This window comes from Athene cunicularia (genome assembly GCF_003259725.1).
Source record: "Athene cunicularia isolate RWA chromosome 8 unlocalized genomic scaffold, athCun1 chr8_part1, whole genome shotgun sequence".
Classification (NCBI taxonomy): domain Eukaryota; kingdom Metazoa; phylum Chordata; class Aves; order Strigiformes; family Strigidae; genus Athene; species Athene cunicularia.
Window position 1 is genome coordinate 2722487 of NW_020799109.1, and position 22733 is coordinate 2745219.

A 22733-nucleotide genomic window follows, 5' to 3' on the forward strand; every position below is an offset into this window, starting at 1 on the left:
AAAAAAAAAAAAAAAAAAAAAAAAGGGGGGGAAAAAAAAAAAAAAAGGGAAATGGCACATTCTTTCATTTGGCAATTTGAGATGGAATTTTCATGTAGGTCTTCCAAGCTTAAAGATTTCTACCTGATGCTTTCATTCCAGCCGGTGTTCCCACCTCTGCTTACGGGCAGGTTTGTTCTCACTCCCCTTTTCATCTTTCATGCGGTTTAATTTGGAGTATTTTGGGACTGGTCAGAAACTCAGCCAGGTAAATAATGGCTCAGTAAGACACTGCCATCACTGAAGATACTACAAATTAACTTGTGATTTGTGGTCTCAAGAAACATAATGTTCCAATGGCAGACAAAAGAAAAAAGGTACCTTGCACATATAAAATGTATAGCTTTTGCAGACTCTGATACTAGATTTATGTTGAGAATAACAAATCCTAAACTGGACACTGTAAAAGGTCAAGGTGAATAGCTGTTTAGTTTAACCCAGAGATGTTGCCTGCTGCAGCCAACTGCTGGGGGAGGTTTAAGTTCCCGCAGTGGGACAGAGCAGCGCTGCGGTAGCACAGGCCGGTGCCACCAGTGCTTGGGGCTCTGAGCTCGGAGGGACGAACACAGAGGTGAGCGTGAGGTGCCGGGAGCACCTTCCCCACCTGGTGAAGAAGTTCCTGCCGTATTTCTGCCAGTGATCCTTCATGATGTCCTCCACGCTCTGCTTGCGGGTGGCGAGGATGGACAGCCAGGCCAGGACAGCCCACAGCCCGTCCTTCTCCCGGATGTGGTCAGAGCCTGCAGAGAGCCACAGCACAAACACGTCTCCCACCTCTTTCACACCAGAGTCCGTGCTAGGCCCTACCTTGTCTCCTCTCCTCCATCCAACTGGCAGCCATGCAAGCTCACAAATGGAAGGCATTGCACGAGCTCAAACCCTGCTGTATTGTTAAAACTGTTCAAGATATCATCTGCTTTTAGCTATAGCCCAAATAAAACATTCGGCTCCTTTTAACACACACACACACACACACGCTCATTGTTCACAGATCCTTAATTCTGTTCCCAAGGAAGTTAATGGGGGGATGCACAGCAAAAAGGTCATTAAAAAATTAAAAAAAAAATTAAAAAAGGCAAATGCAAAGGAACAGCTCAGGAAGGACTAACATCAACCTCCTCAAGCAGCTGTCACGTACCGCCTGCCAAATCAGCATGCTCTGATCAGCACATATTCTGGCTGAGCACCAAGAAAAATGTCAGCCCTCGCTGAGGACGCCAAACCCGAACGACTCCGCAATTACACCACATTGGAGAGAAGAGCAGCTCGTTGGGTGGCGAAGAACAGCACAAGGAGGGACTTCGCTCACGCACCAAAACCCCGAGAGCGGCTCTGCCTGCTGCCCCTGCCCCACACCAGGCCCCGAAAGGCTGTACAAGACCCTGGTTTGGCTCGAAGAGGATCCCTCCAAAGCAAGAGTCGCAGGGAGAGGAGGCGGCTGTCAGAGCCCAGCCCAGCCCTGCCCCCGGAGCGGGGCTGCCAGCGCCGGGGCGAGGGCTGCTCAGCACCCAGGCCCTGGGGAAACCCGAGAGGGTGGTGCAGCTTAGACAGCACCCTGAGCGCCTAAATTAAACGAGAGATCAAATGGCAGCCCAGAATACATCCAAGCCAGGCTCCAGGCTTCTGGCTCGCTGTGCCCCACAGACGCACAGCTTCTGAGTTTTATCCTCTGAGCTCTGGAAAGCCTCCAACCAGGTATTAATGAAATCCCAAGAAGCCAGGGTACGCCTGCTAATGCAGAGAGCACTCCCGAGCTGCCGTTCTACCCTCTCAAGAATTGCCAGAGTGGGCAATCATCTGGGGAAAGAGGCTGGGGCTTGGGTTACGGGGCGCTTTGCACAAATCCCACTATTGTGGACGCAGCGATAAATTATCCTCACGGTCCTTTACAGCAGGGAGAGCTGTACAGAGGTGATGGAGAGGAATGCTAAATAAACAGAAGTCCCATGTGATGTATCAACTTATTGCTGGAATAAAATACCCAGGAAAGCAAGCAGGAATTCTGTCATGTCGCATTACTCTAATTGCTCCTGGACTCCAGTCCCACTGGGTCACAGTTTGTTTCAATTTTTACTGGGTCTATTTGGCTGCTCCCTCACCTCTCTCCCCTTCAGCACTCACATTCTGTCCAGCTCCAAACAACTCCTCATTAACTTGCCATCAAACAACCTTCCTCTCCCCTTTTCATTCCTTAAAGCCTATACACCAGATGGACAAACCCCCTTTGCAGGGTGGGGGGTGTCCAACACTCCTGAGCCTTTTCTTAATCTGTTCCCCCATCCCGCCGCAAACTGCCTCAGTCCCTGGCCACTCAGATGTGATGCTGCGTGGCCACAATCCCCAACCTGTCTCTCAGCCCCCACTGCAAATGGAATCAGAAGCTTTCATTTGTAATGTAGAGTCACTTACCTATTGGGGGATGGAGAGAAACTATGAACTCATTGCTCGTACAGTAAAAGATGGAAACAATTTTAGAGAGCTGCTCATTAGAGACCATCTCCTATCAGCAGCTCCATGAATCATTTGCTGCGTTTTTGTTTTTTATTTATTTACCAAAATGCCAGTACCTTCTCATTAGCCAAAGTCCAGAACATAAACTTAACGCATGCTGAAATCATTCAGGGCAAAACTCCAAAATCTTTCTTTAATCATGATTTACTTCAAGATTTCTTTACAGATATACATTTTCTGAAATTTCCCTTTCCTTCCAACATGAGGCCAGATCCCATGTATCAGAATAGCATCTGGTTGCAAAAATATTGTCACGGAAGACTGCTTCAGCTCCAGAGCAAACTGCTTTCAACCAGAGTCCCTGATGCCACTTCCTCAGCCACGGCAAAGCTGGGGTTCTCCTTTCATGTCAAGTTGTGCACTCCAGTTCCACAAAGCACTTGAGTTCAGGCATTTGGGGACTTAAGGCCATCCCTGCCCCGAGACACCCACGCACAGGCTAAAATGTTTTTCTGAAATATGGGGTGGGGGATGAAAACACACGAGGTTTGAACCTGCAATCATCCAACTGAAATTCCCTCCAGACCCTCTGCCTTGCATATCCCACCAGCTGCCCCCGTCTTCAGAGGTCTTTAGAAAATGGGAAAAACAAGAACTCGGGGAGAACTCAGACCAGGTGAAACGCAAGCCTTTGTGCATGATTTAGGTGCTGACCTCCTGCACAGCTGGGAAGGTCCCATTTCCACAGTCAGGACGTTAAAACCCCGCGGGAGATGCCTCGGGAAAAGTCAGAAACTGCCGAGGCCTCTCGGGAACGCTGCGCGCTGTGAGCACACCGCTCCAACGCGGATGAGATCTGCTCACTTTAACTTCCCTTCACAAATAATAGTTTTGTGTCACGTGCACACCCCTAGTAAATTCCTTAAGATGTTCACTTTGTTTCTCAGTAACCTAATAACTTGCTTAGACTGTTCAAAGGCAAGTGTTAATTTAAACTTTATAAATCATACCTTGTTTTTAGAAGAGGAAAATGAGGGCCCTATTAAGCTCAGAGATTTAATAGTGACCTGAAACCTTCCCTAATAAAACTGCATGCTCCAAACCATATTTCTTTCCAGAAATGAAAACATTTAGAAAGTTTTCCTGGCCACCAAGAGTTGAAAAATACATTTAACACTGCACTTAATCCCCATAGATTCAATGACCGGGCTAGTAAAGAGGCCCCTAAACTTCCTGCGTATCTACATATGCCTTCCTAAATAACTGAAAGAACTAGCTCTTGCCTCACAAAACTTTTAGCATTGTGTTTGTTTCCACCAGTGATTCTTGCAAGCTTTTTATTATTTAAGAAGCATTAACGATTTCACATAAAAGACAAATCCCAAGCGACCCAGCACAATAAAGAACCAAGAGGAGTAATAATACCATCACTGGTGAAATCAGGAACGCTGACTTACCAGTACCAAAGCTTTCCTCTCCACACAGAGACAGTTTGTTTGCATCCATCAAGTTTCCAAAGAACTTCCAGCCAGTTGGAGTTTCATACAAAGCAATCTTTGTAGCGTGGGCCACCCTTCAAAGGTAAGAAGGCTAAGTCACATCACAGCTGGACTCTTAGTGCTCCCGTGTGAAATACTGCAGCAGGAGCTTCAGTTGCTACCAAGCATCTCTTTTGGGGTAACACTGAAGGCAGGTCGTGCCACTGCTTTGGTTTTTTACAATAAACAATTATTTGTAAAGCAATTTTCTATTTTATCCCCATATAACGTTCAGGAAATGGGTGAGATGCGCAATCGAAGAATAAATACAAACACACAGCTCTTCTAAAGCAATTTTAAGTTGTAGATTTCAAAGCATTTAACAAAGAAACTAACACTATCAACTTTAAAATTAAAAAAAAAAGGTGGGGAGGACCATTGGTTGGGCTTATCTGTAGAGAAGAGAAAGAGCCAAGAGCACAGCCCAGCTCTGCCATGGCCCCGACCAGGGTTTAATTCATTCAACTTCCCTGACCCCACTGGCAGGCAGCCCTGGCACGGCTTCACCCTTCAGGCAGAGCACGCGCTCGCTCCCCACCACAGACGGGGGGTAAACCACAAAAAAGGGACAGTCCCTCTCCTCGGCAGGGCTCCCCTCCCCTCTCCCACCGCGCACAGAGGCAGATGGTACCTATCGAGAGCCCCACTGGTGGGCATGCTCCGGGCAAAGCCACGCACTCCCGTCTGCTGGAAATAAGGGATACTGAAAATATTGGCAGCGATGACGGCGACAGAGTCGGAGGGGTTCACAAAGAAGCCGTGTTTCCCAAGAATCATGTTGCGATCCTGGTGAAGACAAGAGAGAAACAGCTCTCATCCCTGCTTAGCACAAAAAGGCTGCAAATTTGTTCTACTTGGCAGGCGCAGCCTATAAACCCAACAACTCGGAGAGATTTCTGACTGCGCTGAAATAAATACAGAGTTTTGAAGAAGTTAAATAGCAGCACCTGTATAGTATTTCACCTTCCTGCTGATTTTTCACAGCCTTTAAAGCTATTTAAATACAGTTTGGACTTCATTATTCAAACAGTAGCCAACTATTGCCATGGTGGCAAACTGCAGCAAGTGGTTCACTTCTATTTGCAATTACAGAAGGGAGAGAGGGAGCAGAAAGGTCTTTGCCTTTGTCCTCCGCTTGAAAGCAGCTGAGCAGTCAGTCCCCCACAGCTGACTAAAGGGCAAAAAGGTGAATACGGAACAGCCCCTTTACCCCGTCTCCATCAAAGGCAGCTCCGAAGTCATACTCTCCTGTCTTCATGGTCTGGACCAGGTCGGCAGCGTAGGTTAAGTTGGGGTCGGGATGGTGGCCACCAAAGTCTTCTAGCGGGGTGCAGTTCACAGCTGAATTTGCTGGGGCTCCGAGCTCCTCACACAGGATCTTTTTTACATAAGGGCCCACAACTATCACAGCAACACAGGAAGAGGAAAGGATTCAGCTTCTGCCCTCAGGCAGCTCTGCGCCAGCCACGTAACCACCCAGGCCTCCAGTCTGCTCACTTTGGGTCAGTTTATATAGTTTAAGGTACTAAAACAGAAACATCCACATCAAAAGCCCCAAGCAGCACACAGGTGTGCTTAAGCCCAACTCATCTAGGCACACAAGCTCTTGTCAAAGCAAGCTTTTCAGCTGAAGGGCTGTCCTGATAAATAAACGAGACCACTCATGGGTTTAAAAGTGAGGATGAGCCAATGCCAGGGGCTCAGTGTGCGAGCCAGGACCCTCCTGTGAAGGGCTTATGCCCAGAGTTCACCGAGGCATTAGTACAACAGCCCATACAACAGAACAAAACATATGTGGGATTCACAGGCATCCAGCTGTACAAAAAGATTTACTGCTCTCAAAAGCTAGAAATGTAGACAATAAAAATAAGTGAGCATAGGAATGGGAATGGCCTGGAGACAAGGGAAACAAGAAAGCTAGGGAGCTCCTGAAAATGTCTACGGAGACTCACAAGCGTGGCATGTAGACTAAATGATATAAAACCCTCCAATAGTCCCATTTTTGTACTCAAATACCCATGGGCAGACCTCTGGCTAACCGCTGTGGCCTCCATGAGACAGCAACTGATGCCAAGTCTGCCAGGGCAGCTCGGATCACAGCATCGTCCTCTGCCTCTCAGGTGGGGACTGACATGGGTGAGCCATACAGCATCCCCCCGCCCCAAACCCTCAACATTTCCCAAGTCCAAACATCTGACAAAAGAAAACAACGTAAAGCTGTAACCAAGTTTGCCTGCCAAAAGAAAAATGCACGTTGCTAAACTCAAGAAACTAAATTTACAAACGACGGATATAAATACCAGAAGAAAGTTTTCTCTCTGAGAAGTGGCAAAGCCCCGGGGAAACCCAGTGCCAGGCACACCCAAGCCCACCCGTACCTCCGTGCATAGCATCTATGCGAATCTTGAGGTGGTTCTTCCCTGAAAGCAGTTCCTTTAATGCACTAAAATCAAAGATGTTCCTCAGCATATTCGCATAAGCTTCTACCGAATCCACAATTTCCACTAGGAAAAAAAAATAAAAAGCAAGTAAGAGACAATTCTCAAGAGTCTGAAATCTTTATAGAAACACAATTTTCCTACATGTGGCAGGGTGCTGACAGTCCTCAGTGCAAAGGGCCAGGGCTCAGCATAAAGCCTTTAAACATCCCACAGAATCATTTCATAAAGACAATAATAATGGTCCTATATTAAGAATTTAATTACAAGCTGTCATTGCTAATTGGGTTACAGATCAAATGGACCAACAAAATCCTGAAGACAAACACTGTTCCTGGCTACAGCTCCCTGGACTTCTTTCAGGGGGGCTCAGTCCCATTCCACTTTACCTGCAGAGTGGCATTAAAGGAAAAGGGAAAAAAAAAAATAAAAATCAGATCTCCAATTTCCACCAAAGTCAAAGAGAACTGTGCACCTCATAGTTTGAAAGAGTTGCACCTTTGCAACTAACAAGCCACAGAAAGGTAGAGCCATGAAAACCCCATTAAGATAAAAATCGCACTATACAGAAGTGGGGACCGAGAGAAATACCAACTTTTAAAATCTTTTGATTTAATTGTGGGTTTTTTTAATTACAAGCACAGATCACCAGGAGATGGTAAAAAATACCTGCAGTAAGTGTTTTTCAAAAGCCTTTTTTAAATGTATTTTTATATTTCACTGCTAATTGACAGAAGTCATGTGTGAAATGTAATGGCTTTCCCACTCACAGGGAGAGCTTTTATACGTGAAACTATGGGGGAAAAAAAATCAGTTACAAAGATTAAACACTGTAATTTTTAACCAGAAAAATGCACTTTAACTGCAGAGTTGTCTGTTTCACAAGTACACGTCAATGGTAACCTTACAGACAAAACAGTCTCTGATTTTAGTGAGGTCTGATGGATCAGACTTACCTACCGAAGTACAACCTTTTATAGGACAGAAACAAGGATATAATTAAAGTATCTACACGAAGTAAGATGCAGGAAAAAAACCCAAAAAAACCAACACAGGATGCCAGGGGCGTGACCAGAAGCAATGTCCTTGCTTGTCTTATCCAAGAGATGAGAAGGAGAGGTCAGAATGGCTCTGTCTGTCCTTCTGAAACACCAAATGTCCTTGCCCATTCACAGCACGTCCACAACAACCCCACCTGAAAGGAAACTTTCCAAGAGGAAGAACAGACGTTTACCTGTAAATGGCTTGAATTTGTTCTCCAAGTCAAACTGCTGTTTCCCAATGGTGCTCAGGTCCACCTGGAGATCCGGGCAGATTGCATACTCTTCAATTTTCTTGCTGATTTGGAAAATTTTGTCTGTGATACCTTCAGGAGCAGGACCTGCAAGACAAAACAGTCAAGGGGGAAGACATTAAAAAAAAAAAAAAATCAGACCGCAAGAGAGGTGCACTTCAGAAGTACAGCAAAAGACCCGGGGCTGGAAATACCTCCCTTGGAGAGAAATATCAGGGTATGAGGGGAGCAGATCAATCACTTGCTCTGTTTAGGGAAACCCACTGCTCAGGGCACTGGATTTCGGTGATATTAAGACAGGTAAATTAGGTTCCTTGGGGTCAACACAAGAAACAGCCAAACAACAAAGCAAATCAACCCGAACCAAGCAACCTTACCTCCATTGGCAATGTTGAATTTGATGCCAAAATCCCCATTGGGCCCACCGGGGTTGTGGCTGGCTGTCAGAATGATGCCACCGATGGCTTTGATTTTCCTGATGATGCAGGACACTGCTGGGGTGGAGAGAATGCCGTTCTGCCCGATGACCAAGCGGCCAATCTGGAAAATTAAAGAGCAAAACAAACTATTTTGAGTCCCAAATCTGAAAAGCAGCAAAACTGCCCAAAAGCTCAAATGCTGGTGACAGGTAAACCAGAGCCCCCCGGAGCTGTGCTGATGGCAGAGGCGCTGCTTCTCTGCAAACAAACAGCCTGTTCCTGGGAGGCTGCTGAAGCTCTCCGCAGCATGCAGTGAAGGTCAGCATCTGACCCCACTCTGTTGTGCCTTTTTAGCATTTTCCTTTATGAATGCTGCAGCTCAACTGGAAATGGCAGCTTGCACTGAAGAGCTGAGCTTTCCAGAGGCATCTAAGCAACAAAAAAAAAAAAAAAAACCCCAAACCCCTTTGGTTACGGTCTTGAACTTTGCTTTCAAATGACAATGGGACTGAGAAGCCAAAACAAAATAAAACAAAACAAACAAACAAAAAAAAAATCGATCATCGTCACTACTCCCATGGGATTCTCTTCCTCGCAGCAGGTATAACACACCTCCTTCCCATAAATTTAGTAACATCACCAAGGTTAAATCCGGAGCAATGTGCTAAGCAATACAAAGTAATCAGGATCCGGTTGCTGGAGTTCGTGTAATAAAATGGAAGATGAATATTTTTCTGGAAGAACACGCTCCTTAGCACAGCCCTCAAATGAGGTGACAGAGATTTTAAAAAATACCAGACTACTCTCTATCAGCCAAGAAGATTAGACCCTGTATACGGTGGAGAAAAGAGGAAGAATTTCATTCAAACACGAGATAAACCAGAAAACGCAAGGCAGCGTTCCCAGACTGAAGGGCCGGGTCCGGTGCTAAGCCAAGGGCACTGGATGACTGCGATTCCTCTCCCGTGGCACTGCCTGGTGCTAAGCCCCAGCTTTGCTGCCGATCAGTTATCACACGTTACAGCTGTCAGAGACCAGCTGGGCAAGCGAGGTGCCGCTAAAAGAACTGCGCCTCTAGCAAACGACGAGCAGAAATGTGAAACAGCAGTTTAGAAACCCAAAGTGAGTGACTTTCTTTTCAGCTGGCCATAGCAGCCAGTATTCCAGCCCTCACAGTTCCCATCTGCCAGGCTGATTGCACTGCTTGATTACAGCATACATTTAATTTGAAGTAGCCCAATCTACACGGGTTTTGCTTTTTTCCCCCCATTCTCAGCCCAAGCCAGCACACTTTGTCTCATGTTTTATTCCAGCCTCCGAGTCTCACTCCTTTAGTTTCACCAAGAATTAATGCAGTCTCCAGGAAAACCCTCCCTAAAACGTCATCTTTTGTTTCTCAGCTTCCCTTCCAGGGCCACCTTCAGTCACAACACCCCTCTGCATCAGTGCTCTGCCAGACCCCGAGTGCAACTCAAGGGATGCTGTGATGGACTGGCCAAACAAGGCAGTTTCCCTCCCAAACCACACAGCAGCTGCAGGAGAGCTGGGTGAACACATCAAATCCGTTTGTCCTTGCCCAAACCATCCTCCACACACACTGAACTGTGGCTTTTGCACGTGCACTGCTGTTCCTGCAGCAAGGAGGGCAAAGAAGAAAAACGTGCCTTCACACAAGCTGCCCTCTGATTTGGGGGTCCTCCTTGACTTTCAGAGGTTTTCAGCTGTCATTCCCCACCCATCCAATGCTAAATCCTTTGTGGTAACCACTGGAAAAAGTCACTCGGTGTAGCAGCGTGTGGAGCAACTGACACAATCTTTTTTTAATTCTCTGGCATTTCTTATGAGAAAAATTGAAGGATGTAAGGATACAGAAATACCTTTCACAGAATGCTCAGAACAGAGCTGTTCACAAACAGACCCACTTCGTGCAGCGATTTTGGCTTGCAGCACTATGAAACAATCCAAGCAAACCCTGGTTTTACTGAAAGCACCATTAAGATGCACACGGGCAATCAAAGAGACCTCCTGAGCACACACCCACCCCCAGTGATGCAGGCTGATGCTTTCACACCAAAAATATGTTTTCCAGGCCAAGGAAGCTGGTGTTTACAGCTCCATCACGTCATCAGCACAGCCCTCCAGTCCCCTTTCTGTAAAAGGGATGTATCACAAGATGCACCAATCCTATACACCGTGCCACAGTTAGTCTCTAAACACAGCCAGTTGTATTTATACAAGTCAGGTTAAGTAGATAAACCACTCTGGTCATTTCCTTTAACCTAAATAATCATCATTAAAACACACAATGTGATGCCACCAATGTAGCAAGTATGCTTGGCACCATTTGGAAACCTTGCTGATCCCACATTTGTAGAGGTAACAGTACCTGTCTCTGCCACACACCAACAAAGAGATTTTTTGCATACTCAAAACACAATACACATCCCCTTCTTGTGGTTTGTTTATATTTGAAAACATCCTTGAACCCATCCCTTATAGAGCAAGATGAGCACAACTAGTCGCAGTACTAGCCTGACTGTATAAAAACAATCAATGAAAAATATCAAAACCAGCAGCAAAACAGATTTTAGCCAGACATGGGCCACACCACTGGAAAGAAATGCATGAGAAAAGTCTCAGCTGGTGAAGATCAGCCTCTACAAGCAGAAAATCTGTCCTAGTGTCAAGCAGTCCAAGCAGCAGGAAAATTGTGCACATTTTCCAGCTCTGCTGCTCATTCCATACACTGCCTTAAGAGGAATACATTAAATTGCAATGCCAAAGGATTTTTTTTTCTCCTCCAAAACGGAAAATATGTAGATTTATTAAATTTATAATTTAAAAAAAAATATCTCCTCCTATTCATCCATTCATTACAAACTACCCTGTTGTGATCAGCTAAGTTTTTCCATCAAACAAATTCCTAAGAGCCAGGTCTCTCAGCATAAAGTTTTGCTCTGCACTAAGACACCCAGGTCAGACAGCAGTCACTTCTTCTTAAAAAGCAAAAGGAAAACTTCAGTGCCCAAGAGTCTTGCAGTGCACGAACCATGCTCTACTGCAAAGCTTTCTGTTCTGCTTCTGAAACACAGACTTCCACCACTATCAGAGACCACTGTAAAGGCTGCCACTCACTTGCTAACCCTTATCTTTTTTCAGTTTTCAAAGGCTCCCAGAGTATTTATCAAACAGCTACAACTTACACCTGTTGAGAAAAAAAAAAAAAAAACCACGAAACACAAGCCTGTGTTTTGCCTTTTCATTTGCTGAGCAGCTCAGACCCGTGCAGAAGGAGCTTCTGCCGAGCTGCCACTGAACAGCGAGCCATGGCTCCAACAATTCCTCACTTCTTAACAATATCAAGGTTTTATGATCTGATGGAGACGCTATGGCATCCACAGGTGCCGAGAGCTTGCGGCATGCCAAAACACAAAACGAGAACACACAAAAACCCCACAGTATTTATTTTCTTTGCTGCAGGTGTATTCCCACATACTTCAACTGCATCACTTAAAAATGAAAAAACAATAATTTTTGTACTACCAAACTGATTTTCCATTAAAAAGTTAACTATTAGCAGTTGAGTATAGTCTTTGGGGAAATTAAATCTCGTAGTGACTTATTATGTTTTCTGCATTTATCAGCTACACGACTATAGGAATGTAGTCATTTAACATTTACCAACCCCATTGGCAGCAGCCATTTGGACTATCAGTTCCACTGCAGACTTATTAAGGTATCTCCCATCGCCTCCAACTACCATAGAAGATCCTTGTCGATCTCTTAAGTCTATGGAAAAAAATATACTCTGGATAAAATTCTGCAAATAGTTCATCTTGGATTCAAAATAAAAGGTCTTCTTCCGTAATCCACTGGTTCCTGGTTTCTGATCGTTGTAAGGAGCTGTTGGCATGGTCAACAGAGGCAGAGGAGCGTCTTCCATGTTCTTTTTTCATACAAATGCATTTAAAAAGGAAACTATACCAAAATACAAAAATCAGTCTTGACACCAGGAATGGCCCACCTATTAGAAGTTCAGTGAAGCTGCTGAGCACCCAAAAATAGCTCCTTGAACCTTGAGCTGAATGTGGTTTCTGTAACTGAAGACGTTTTCTTGCACTTGTTGTGGAGGATCAATGTCACGGAGAATACACAATTCCATGCTGCCGTCCCTCACTGAAACGGCTGCGAAAAGGGAATTTTTGTCTTCTTCATCATCTTCTGTTTTCCAGAGGCAGAGCTCCTTGCCATTCTGCGCTGTGACCCACGGCAGCCCGGCACCATCAGCGGATCCAACTCCCCGGAGCGACGGGGGGAGCAGCTCGGCCCCCTGCTCGGATGCACCGACGTGCTGCCCGGGACAGAGCCCGGCGTTTTCGCCAGCCAAGCAGATCTGCACGGCAGAGCCAGGCCGCTGGCCCGGGCCCGCCGTCACGTCGCTCCCCAAGGCCGTGGGTCCCCGGGAGGTAAAGCCTCCAGCGGGCATGGCAGCACTCTGCTAGAGTTATTTTGCAAAGTCTGGTGAGTTAAAGGTCACTCTTAAAATGGAAGGCAACAGATCTGTTACCTACAGTTTGCTCACACGACTCCTGCTCTGACAACCTGACTTCTCCATGGGCTCCCTCTCAAGCACAGGGACGTTATCCATGATGAACAGCGGGTCAAACTTTGTTTCACTAAGAAAAACCCAGAGTAGCTCAAAAGCCACGAGAGCAACAGTTTCAACTGAATACCCACACAAGCCTCACCAAGGGCAGTATATGCACCCAGAGTTATTAAAATGTTTTGGAAAACTGCATCTGAATTAATCTGAATCTTAACTTTGCAGCAGCTTAAACACATACAGAAGAGACTCGGATACCAAGAAACTTTCCTGAAGCATCATCTTCCTAAACATCAGTTTCCTCCAAACCTCTTCAATAACACTCAGAGTCCTCTGTCCGAGCTGCTGGAAACACTTTATAGGTATTACTGGAGCAATTAAAGAACATACACTTTGTAATGACTCAGTCTGTCCCATTATTAAAAAGCAGGTGGGAAAAGGAGATGTGTACACAGCTGAATTGTGACAATTTATGAAGGCACTCATGGGACTGTTTCCTGAGGTGCTGATTCTGTCATTGCTCCAATAATTGACACAGTTTCTTCCAAGGGGTAAAGAGATCCTGTTATATGCATCAGTAGGTTAAAATCGAGCTGCGTAATTTGTATGAGACTGAGGGGAAACCTCGTGGCTGAAGGCAGAAAAACACCTCTGGAGAGAAAGGCTCTACCTGACCTGTGAATGCATCAACCGGGTCCCCCAGGGGAGCCGAGGAGCCAGACGAGCTTCCCTAGGGAGGGACCTGAATTCCCAAGGGGAATTTAATTCAGGTTTGCCCTCAGACAGCAAAGCTCTCCGAGCCATCTGTGGGAACCCCGAAGGCTGCTGCCCCGCACAGCCACCAAACCCAAGCCTGCCAAAGGGCCAAGTGCTGGCTTAGACAAAAGCTGGGCCGTTGCGGGGCACTGCCTGATCCCTCCAGAGCCCCAGGAGCAATTTGATTCCTTAATTCCTCTCTTTTTCCCCCACCAAACCACACAGAGGCACGTGTACTGCAGAACTAGGACAACACGTATTTTACATGAACAGTGAGACTGCCCGGGATACAAAGCTAGTTAACAATCGGTTTGTATTTATACACCCATGCTATTTCAGCACCCTGCAGCTGAGAGACGCCTTTTATTTTCATGCAAAGGCACAGGCTTCCCTCTAGTGGCACAGAAAACAAAACCCAGCTCCCAAAATGAACCATGAGGAGCCTCACACCAGCCAGTCCCCTGGCAGGAAAAGGCCTAAGCAAGCTCCTTCTCTTCTTATTCCCAGCGAGATAAACTTACTGCCCTGCAAAATGCCGCAGCGTGAAGTAACAGGAGGAGGGCACGGGCCACCTACCAGCTCCAGAGGCTGCACGGAGGGGATGCACGTGGACTTACTGGCAGGGAAAAGGCCTATGCAGGGTTAGGAATTTGTCCGTGTAATTAAGTGCACGTGTACTGGACAGAGGAATCAAACCAAATGAAGCTGGGGAGGAAGGTGCTGGTCATTAGTGCCGTGCTTATGTACGTAATGTGAAACACACTCTATCAAAGGAAATACAAAATTCAGCGATGAGCTAGTGCATGTAAAGCAAAGAGACAAGAACAATCCATCAACGCCAGCTTTGGGGTGCTCACCTGCTCCCAGGGCTTGCCTGCAACATGGGCATCACTATTTGGGATAAACTAAATCATCAGTAATAGGCCAGCCAGGACTTCGTACAGGGCTCGGTGATCACACAGTTGCCAGAGATTCAGAGGTGAAAAAAAGCTCGACAAAGGTGGATCCTTTCCACCTTAAGGACTGGAGCAGAGACTGGGGAAAGATCATTTGATCTGTGATCTGGGAGGCTTTGCTTGGATGCCTGTGATCATTACAGATCACTTACAGGCTGGAAAGGAATTCAGCAGGTCATCTTGCTCCCTCCCCAGCACTGGTGCAGGATCAAATACACCTAGGGCATCCTCCAGAAAGCTGCTATAACTTTTTCTTGAAATCTTTTTCTCGAAATCTTTTTCTCCAGGTAAGACATGCCAGTGCATAATTAGCCTTGGCAGTTAGAAGGATTTTCCTACAATCTGCTGTACATCTTCCTTGCTGTGGTTTAAGTCCTGAGCTGACACACAGAAAACAAGTTGATCATAATCCTCCTCCTGACAACTTCTCACACATTAAAAAAATCCTTCAGCATATACTTTAGCATACAGACTCTGAGTGCTCTCTCTTTGCTACAGTAAACAACTCCAATTTCCTTAACTTTTCCTTGTGGTCATATTTCCTAGGTCTCTCATTCCTCATGGCAGTCAGAGGCTGGTGAGAGTATTTCCCCCTCCAAACAGCCAATGTGCCAGGGCAGTACCTCAGTAACAGGTCCCTTTTTACTATCTTGCACTTCAGACATACCAGAACAGAGTTAAAACTACGAATTGTTGAATCTGGTTAATGGTAAAAAGACATTTTCAAAGGACTTAAACTTCACTAAAACATTGCAGAGCACAATATTGTTGCTCCCTGCCCCTTCCCCTCTCCTGTTACGTGAGCTCTGGCATCTTCCTTCATCCCACCCACTCGGGCCGTGGCTGTCTGGAGCCTTCCCCAAGCCTGGGAGCAGGCAGCTGGGCTCTCCCAACCTCCCGCTCCAACACTAACCCACCCTCAGCACAACCTTCCTCCAAGCCACAATCTTGTATTTTGACATTCAGGCAAGCAAAATAGCTGGGAGATGGGGAACCCACTGTGCAAAACCCAGACTGAACAGTAATTTTCACTTTTCATCCTCTGCAACCACCCTTGGCTCAGGCTTCTCCAAACTGCAGGATGCCCCCTGCTCTGTGAGTAGCCCTTCTCCTCTCCTTTCAGCTTCTTCCCATTCCTCTCTCTCACTCTTCTCTCTCCCCATTCAGCGGGTGGATAAAATCAACACACCCTACTGTGGAGTTGTGTTTAGATGCAAACTTTTCCCTGCTTCTCAGGAAATTTTTCTGACAGCAACCCTAGGGTGATGGGCGTTATGTCCTTATGCTTTTTTTCTGTGGTACACAGAAAAAAGGTACACAGCATGAAATCCCAGGGAACAGAGTCAAATCAGGTATTTCACACTTATTTTGTGACTTCCCATAAGACAGAAATCACATTTCCCTAACTCCTGCCCACAGAAAAGTTCTAGTCCCTGCACTGCTGCCTGCACACTCACCGTAAGAGGGTGCCAGGAGCCCTGAACAACCCTGCTGTTCAGCTGCCAAAGCCACACACTTTCTGCCCGAGTACAACTCTGGTCCAGGCAGCCACTGCTGTGTGTGTGACATTTGGCAATGCCAAGACAAATGGAGCCGAAGTAAAATAAATAGACCAACTGCAAGCTTATTAGTCATACAAGGAATGCTGTTCCAACTGCAAAACCCTTTGTGTCCATAAGAATTAATTAAAAACCCAGGTTTTGAAGTAGAGATTCCAGAAAGGCAAAATATGTGGCACCATCTCCACAGCATGAGCACGCTTACATGCAGCCACGGATATATGAGTCACTCCAGAATTAAGAGACACTGTTCTGTACCTACACTGCACTCTGGTTAAAATTAAAGAGACGAGCAAGATGGGTGGCAGAGGCAGGGCTGGGGATGAAACCACCACCTGCAGGGTTGATCCTCTCTGCCAGAAGTACACACCAGCAACCAAGATTGAGAAACTTTCTGTTCAAAGGTCGGCTCTTCAAAGCACACCCAAATCTGCATATTACCTTGGCCTGCCCTGGTGTTTGCTGTCCTGCCCCTGCACTGGGGAACAGGAGAGGGATTCCAGCTGGTTTACCTCGAGCAGACCCAGGAATGCTCTGGGATTTCTGGCCCCAGCCTGCTGAGAGATAGCCCCTGTCCCTGGATCATCTTAGAAACCAGCACCTGAACCCAAAATTACAAAATGCAGACAATGTTGTGGAGCGGAGGGAGGGTACTGGCTGGCTCGGCCAGATGCTGGTGTGAGGAGCAGAGACATACCTGGTTAGACCTTGCAGGGTCAGGGACAGAAGCTCTGGTTTCAGGTGCACAGAGCCAAGCTGCTGTCTGTAGCAAGTCAGTAACCCACAGTACGTACACATGACAGCGAGACTTCTATACGTAGCAGGGAACAGCATGGATAGAAGGGGAGAGGGGGAGACATACATGAACGTTTTCTCACAGACTTACTAGGATGTGCTAGAGAAGCTTCGCCTGTAGGCCCAGGGGTAAAAAGCAGCTGAAGTACAGTAGCAGGAAAGAGGGCTGGAAAGGCTGTAGCCAACCCTACCCAAACCATTCTCATTACAGGCTTTCCCAGGCAGAGATTTAGTGACCTCCCCAGGCAACACGCTCCTTTCATTAGCCTTAAGCTTCCAAAGTGCTTTCTAATGTCTAACCTAAACCTCCTCTGTCGAATTTTTAATTCTTTCCATTTCCCCAGCAGACCAGAGAACAATTTGTTAGCTCTCTGCCTGCAGCATCATTGCAGACATTCGCAGACTGCCAGCATCCTCCCCACCTCTAGGCTACATTCATTCCTTCCTCACTGGCCCCATCTGCCCAGCCTTAGCTCATTCCTGTCGGAGTCCCCCCCAAAGCAGACCGCACCCCTCTGAGGGGTGGTACCCCAGATGAGAGACTTTATTTCCCGGATTTCACTTGCAATCACCTTATTTACAAATCTAGGAATAACGTTTGTTTTTCTGGATAACAGGCCAACAGCTTTTGTGGTCTGCTCACCAAATGTGCTGCTTAATACAACTTGTACCGTGATTATAAATATACATATCACATTCATATTTTATTACTTCTGCCTATGAATCCGTTTCTGCACTTCTTACTGATATCCTATGTTATTTCTGTTTATTTCTAAGGTATGTTCCAGTTCAACAGCTGTAACATTAACCAATATATTGGCTAGGTCAGAGAGAATCACAACAGGGTGGCAAGGACCCACCACAGTGCATTTCTTGATCTTGGTGCAGCCCAGACATGGCATAAATACATAAAAGTAGCACCTATTCAGTCCAGCTCACCTATCCCAAACTTTGCCTTGACAACAAGAAGGCATGAGACTCCGTCCCACTGCCCTACCAGCACAGCCAGAGCTGAGGTTTCTGGTTATACAGAGTCATTGCTCCAGGAGATCGCAGTTAAACCCTTGTTAGTATTAATTTCAACTCCGTCTGCTGGATTTGCAGAGATTAACTGCAAAGTACCTTAGATCTTCCTTTGAACTGGAGTTTCATTACTGTAGAGTTTAAAATTCCAAAAAGGCACTGAAACTGGACAACCTGACTACTGCCTTTATAACCTTCAATTATAAACCAAAATAAGCCAATTAACTTTACAGGCAAAAGGAAGCTAAGCTAGTGTAAAAGCAGTCTCTGAGCTGTAAGAGCTGCTGCATGCATGGTTATCTTCTAAAACCCACCATAATCTGAAGCCAGGATATATCTGCGTGGGGATGCTCATGGCATAGCTTGTATCTATTTCCTTACTTCAGATATCAGATCCCAATTTCCCCTTCTGCTTCTGAATAAAACAGTGATGTAAGAAAGACTGGAAATTGAGGTTTTTCTTAATGGGCTGTAGGATCTAGCACCACTGCATCTAACTCTGGTATGTGGGCATTGCTTTTTGGAAGAACTTTATCATCACTTTAGTTTGAGGTTTTTAACACCAGGAGGTTTTTTTACTTTAAGAGAAGATCTGACTGAGGACTGAGGACTATTCTTCAGGATAAGGATGCTGACTGCTGAATGGATGATCTGCAAACCAACAAGGCTAAGGCTGACTGCACAGTGCTGTGCAGAGACACGATCAAGAAGAAGAGACGTCGGTGACAGGTTTCTTAAAAACTAGGTAAGAAAAACAAGTGAGGCTGAAATAGGGGTGAGCAGTTAACAAACACCTCCCATCAGTAGGCCCAAAGCAGATCACAGATGTGCTGGTCCCACTCTGTCCCTTCCACAATTGGGATGCTGTGGCTGGGAACGTGGACACACTCTAGCCAGGACCAGAACGTGGCTCCCCAAGCCCACACCACACCATACTGCTTGTTACGGGCTCAGCACCGTCAGAAAGGGAACTGGTCTGGATGGCAGAACAGCACACAAAAAGGGAGCAGAGCTACGAAAGCAGAGCAGTGGCAAACAAAGAGCTGCTGAGCAATGCAACAGAGTTTAAACACTTGGTTTCCCTGGGATAATTGAGTAGGAAGAAAGGTTAATAGCAGCCAAGCCAGGAAACCAAACTTTCTAGGGTAGAGAGCAGTATTTCTAATAAAAGCACCGTTTGTCCTGCAGCAGTAAAACAAAACCGGGCTAGTACTTAACATGCAAAGCACTGCCTGGCATTCAAAACGCCTTCAAGCAATTTGCTTTAACGCAGCTACTTTGCAGCACTTTGAAATCTGTTTATTTAAGAAGGAACCGGGGGCACAGTAGATTTGTTGAATAGCAGGTGACAGTGTTAGTGTATCGATCTGGTGCTAGCTATACAATCAGATCTAGATTTATCTCTTCAAGTCTGTAATTTTTCCATGCTTTTGACATAAAACTATTGTACAGCCACAATTCTACTCTGACAGGTGATGCTCCAACAGGAGCTTTTATTCATGTAATTAAAGACTCAGACTCACTATGTGGGGAAAAACATGAAGGAAACCTGCCACAACAGACCAAAACAAAGCAGGCAGGCTACACTAGATGCCAACTGAGAAGGGCAAAAACAACCACCTCTATTTTAGTTGACTTATATAAATGCAAACTTATAAACAGGATAAGCATTCCTTAATCGCACAACTACAAATTAGGTTGTTGACTAGTCAAATATAAATACTTAGTTATATATTAACCATTCCAGATGGAGACAGAACTAAAACTCAATTCAGCATCCGTTCCTCTTACCTTGTAAAACTAACCATCCAACTGTGGTCCTCAGATTTCTCCTGGGGATCAAGAGGACCATTCAACCAGATCTTAAAACCTCACGATTTTAAAGTATTAATCCAATAACCTCTTAATCCCTGGGGCCATAAATACAGTTTTCCAGCGCCTGCTTTGGCACAGGTGGCTGCCTGACTTCAGATGAGAGAACACAGCCTGGTATAACATACTTTGTCAGTCAGGCAATCAGGAGAGCTATGTCAGAAAAGGCTGTAGCCTGTAATCTTCATTACATCTTCACTCTTACTTCTTGTTTTCAGTTTACCACATTCATGCTGTAACTATATACCAGTCCCTCACAGGCACTGTAATAATCACTTCTCTACAGACAAAACAGCACTGTCAGTTCAGATGTCCCGACAGGGCAGTGCAGCCACCTCTGGAGTTTTCTGTGTATTACTCAGGATTTCTCAGCATGAAATTACAGTCATTCTCTGAGAACTGGCTGCTGGAATCAGGAGACCCTCTGAGAGCCCCAGCACTCAGAAAAAAAACACTGTCCCCAGAACAATTTACCATGTGTTCCCTATTCTGCAGTACACATGCTTACCGGTTAACAGAAGGGTTGAAGGGTAGGCAACTTCCAGTTGCTTCACATTTATTGTTAAGAAACAGGATTTTCATGGGCTCTTACTCAACTACACCGTGGTAACTATCAGGGAACTGAAAGAGAAGATTTCCATGGGCTCTTACTCAACTACACTGTGATAACTATCAGGGAATCTGTAATTGCAGAGAGCAAGCATCCCCTAACCATTCCAAAATAGGAAAGGAAGTACGCAGAAATTTATTAAAAACTCACGTTTTGCATTTGCTAAAGAAACTTTCTATTTTTAGTCAACCCATTTCTTGGGACCTGACAGTTTTGCCATTCTTGAGTTTGGCAATGCAACACTTGCACTGCCTTATCCAGGCCAGGGCCCCTCACTTAGCCAGCAGTTGTGTATCAAGTTTTCAATGGCTCTGTATTCTGTAGATCACTTCACTGTACCTCCTTCTGGTTACTTACCCCGGCTTTACCTGCTGTTCACTTATTAAAGAATTTGGGGAACATTTTGCTCTTCTCTTCAATGCTCCTTTGGGTGATCTTTTTCCTTCTTTTTTTTTTTTTTTTTTTTTTTACTTAGATCTATGATTTTGCAGTGCTTTTGACCCGCCAATCCTTTTTGAATCTCTGCAAGGAAAAAATGGGGTAATTCCATGGCATTACAGCACTCTGGCAAGCCTATACCACTACCTCTGTTCTGCTACAACAAAGGTATAGAGAACCTGCGTCAGTGGATGGCTGGCAATGCTCCAGTATTGCCAAATTTTTGCTTGAAATAGTCTAGCATTTTGTCTCAGGCCATGGCCAGTATCTTGTTTTATAAATTAACAATTCAGAATGAAAAGCTTTTATAAGTAAAACTTCTCACTTCATATAAGTGTCTTGGCTCTTATCCCACATAATTTTTCACCTGTTTTCTTCCCCTACCTCCCGTTTTCTTTCTTGCCTTTCCAGAACGTTTTTCCAACTTTAGAGCCAATTCTGTCCTAGCACTCTGAATTCACACGGACAAAATACTACAAGGCAAATGGCCATTGGCAAATGCACCCCTTGGGATCTGCTTCTGCAACTCTGGCAGAAAGCTCAGCACTGTAATGCTGCCATACATGAGTGTCTGCACGACTGGGGGGAGGATTCGAGCAGCGACTGGCCCTCAACCCTCTCCCAAGCAAACACCTAATCAGATTCCAGCATGGTTCTACCTTCAGGCCCTTGTTTACTTCTGGGATCAAGCTGAGGTGCAGATGACGGCAAATTCCTCGGTGCCTGGAAGGCTGCCACATCCCACCAGGCCCTGAGTGCACATCCAAAAACCTGCACAAACCCAGGCTTTATCCCAGGGAACAAATCTTCTAGCATGCTTACTCATAGGGATCCAAGGTGCTGCCTGTGCATGCAGTCAGGCATGAACACTGTACATTACAACTCCAACCCCTTCTTAGAACAAATAAACAAACCAGTGTCTGCTGCTTTTCTCATCAGGGAAGGCTGCACTATCCCTTCCTTACACAGGTGCACACAGCAAGGCAGCTGCTGCTAAGGGATGCTGGGACATGGACTGAAAGTTGGAACCACCTCAAAAAACTCCCCCACGAAAGACAAATTTCTACGTGGCTTAGACCGTTATTTGCTTCTTTATGCTATAAGGTAGCAGCAATCTCTAATTAATTTTATTTTTTTCTAAAGAAGCCAGACATTTAAAGGTCTTGTGGCATCTGATTGCCACTGGGAAGATGAAATAGGTACCTCGAAGGTTCTACCCTAATGTCCAACTTTAACCACCAAGCATCCTCAAGCCATCCTCCTTGTTGGGTCTATGAGGAAGAAAGCTTGCTGCTGACAAGGAGGAGTCAGGTGTCCCAGGAGAAGGGGACGATTTTCTTTTGGAAAAGCCCAAATGTAGTGAAAAGTCTCCCCTTCCAAACTGAGCTTCCGTGCAGCTGTCCCTACCACCACCACACTCCCTGCTGGGTTCCTCCTGGGCTGACCAAGTGAGAAGGCCAGGATGAATCAAGAGGGATGAAGCTTCCAGCAGCGAGGCGCAGTCCAGCGTCCCGGGAGGGAATGTCACTCCCCACCCAACCCACCTCACCCCCTGCACGACCTCCCACTGGTTTGTGCTGTTCGCTGCAAAAAACCCAACTAATGACCCAAAGAGAGAAAAAGCACTGACAGGAAAGCTCCACTCACTTCCCCACCTCTGCACCTGCAGATTGCTCCTGGATGTATCAGGCCAGGCTGGACGGGGCTCTGAACCACCCGGGCTAGTGGAAGGTCCCTGGCAGGGGCTGGGACGAGATGGGCTTTAAGGTCCCTTCCACCCCGAACCGTTCTGTGATTCTAAGTCTACCAGGTGACTTTTCCTGCGTGAAATGTTGTCCCCGCGCTGACGTGTCGTTCACCCATTTACTTCCACTCCGCGGACACGCAAGGCGCCCGCGATTTCCCGCTGGCAGCTCGCACCCCGCCCCGCTCCGCTCCCCCC

The 22733-nt window shown here is 46.1% G+C and overlaps 1 protein-coding gene across 1 annotated transcript in view; it reads right to left on the bottom strand.

The window, feature by feature from the left end:
* The window catches only part of PGM1 (phosphoglucomutase 1), a 14491-nt gene extending 2369 nt beyond the window's left edge, over positions 1 to 12122 (bottom strand). The window contains exons 1-8 of the mRNA XM_026853805.1: positions 11865 to 12122; positions 8138 to 8300; positions 7701 to 7847; positions 6407 to 6532; positions 5239 to 5429; positions 4660 to 4814; positions 3948 to 4063; positions 644 to 779 (exon numbers count right to left, since the gene is read on the bottom strand). Coding sequence (XP_026709606.1) covers positions 644 to 779; positions 3948 to 4063; positions 4660 to 4814; positions 5239 to 5429; positions 6407 to 6532; positions 7701 to 7847; positions 8138 to 8300; positions 11865 to 12122 — 1292 coding nt within the window. The remainder of the gene's footprint in view (positions 1 to 643; positions 780 to 3947; positions 4064 to 4659; positions 4815 to 5238; positions 5430 to 6406; positions 6533 to 7700; positions 7848 to 8137; positions 8301 to 11864) is intronic.
* Positions 12123 to 22733: the final 10611 nt, after the last annotated feature.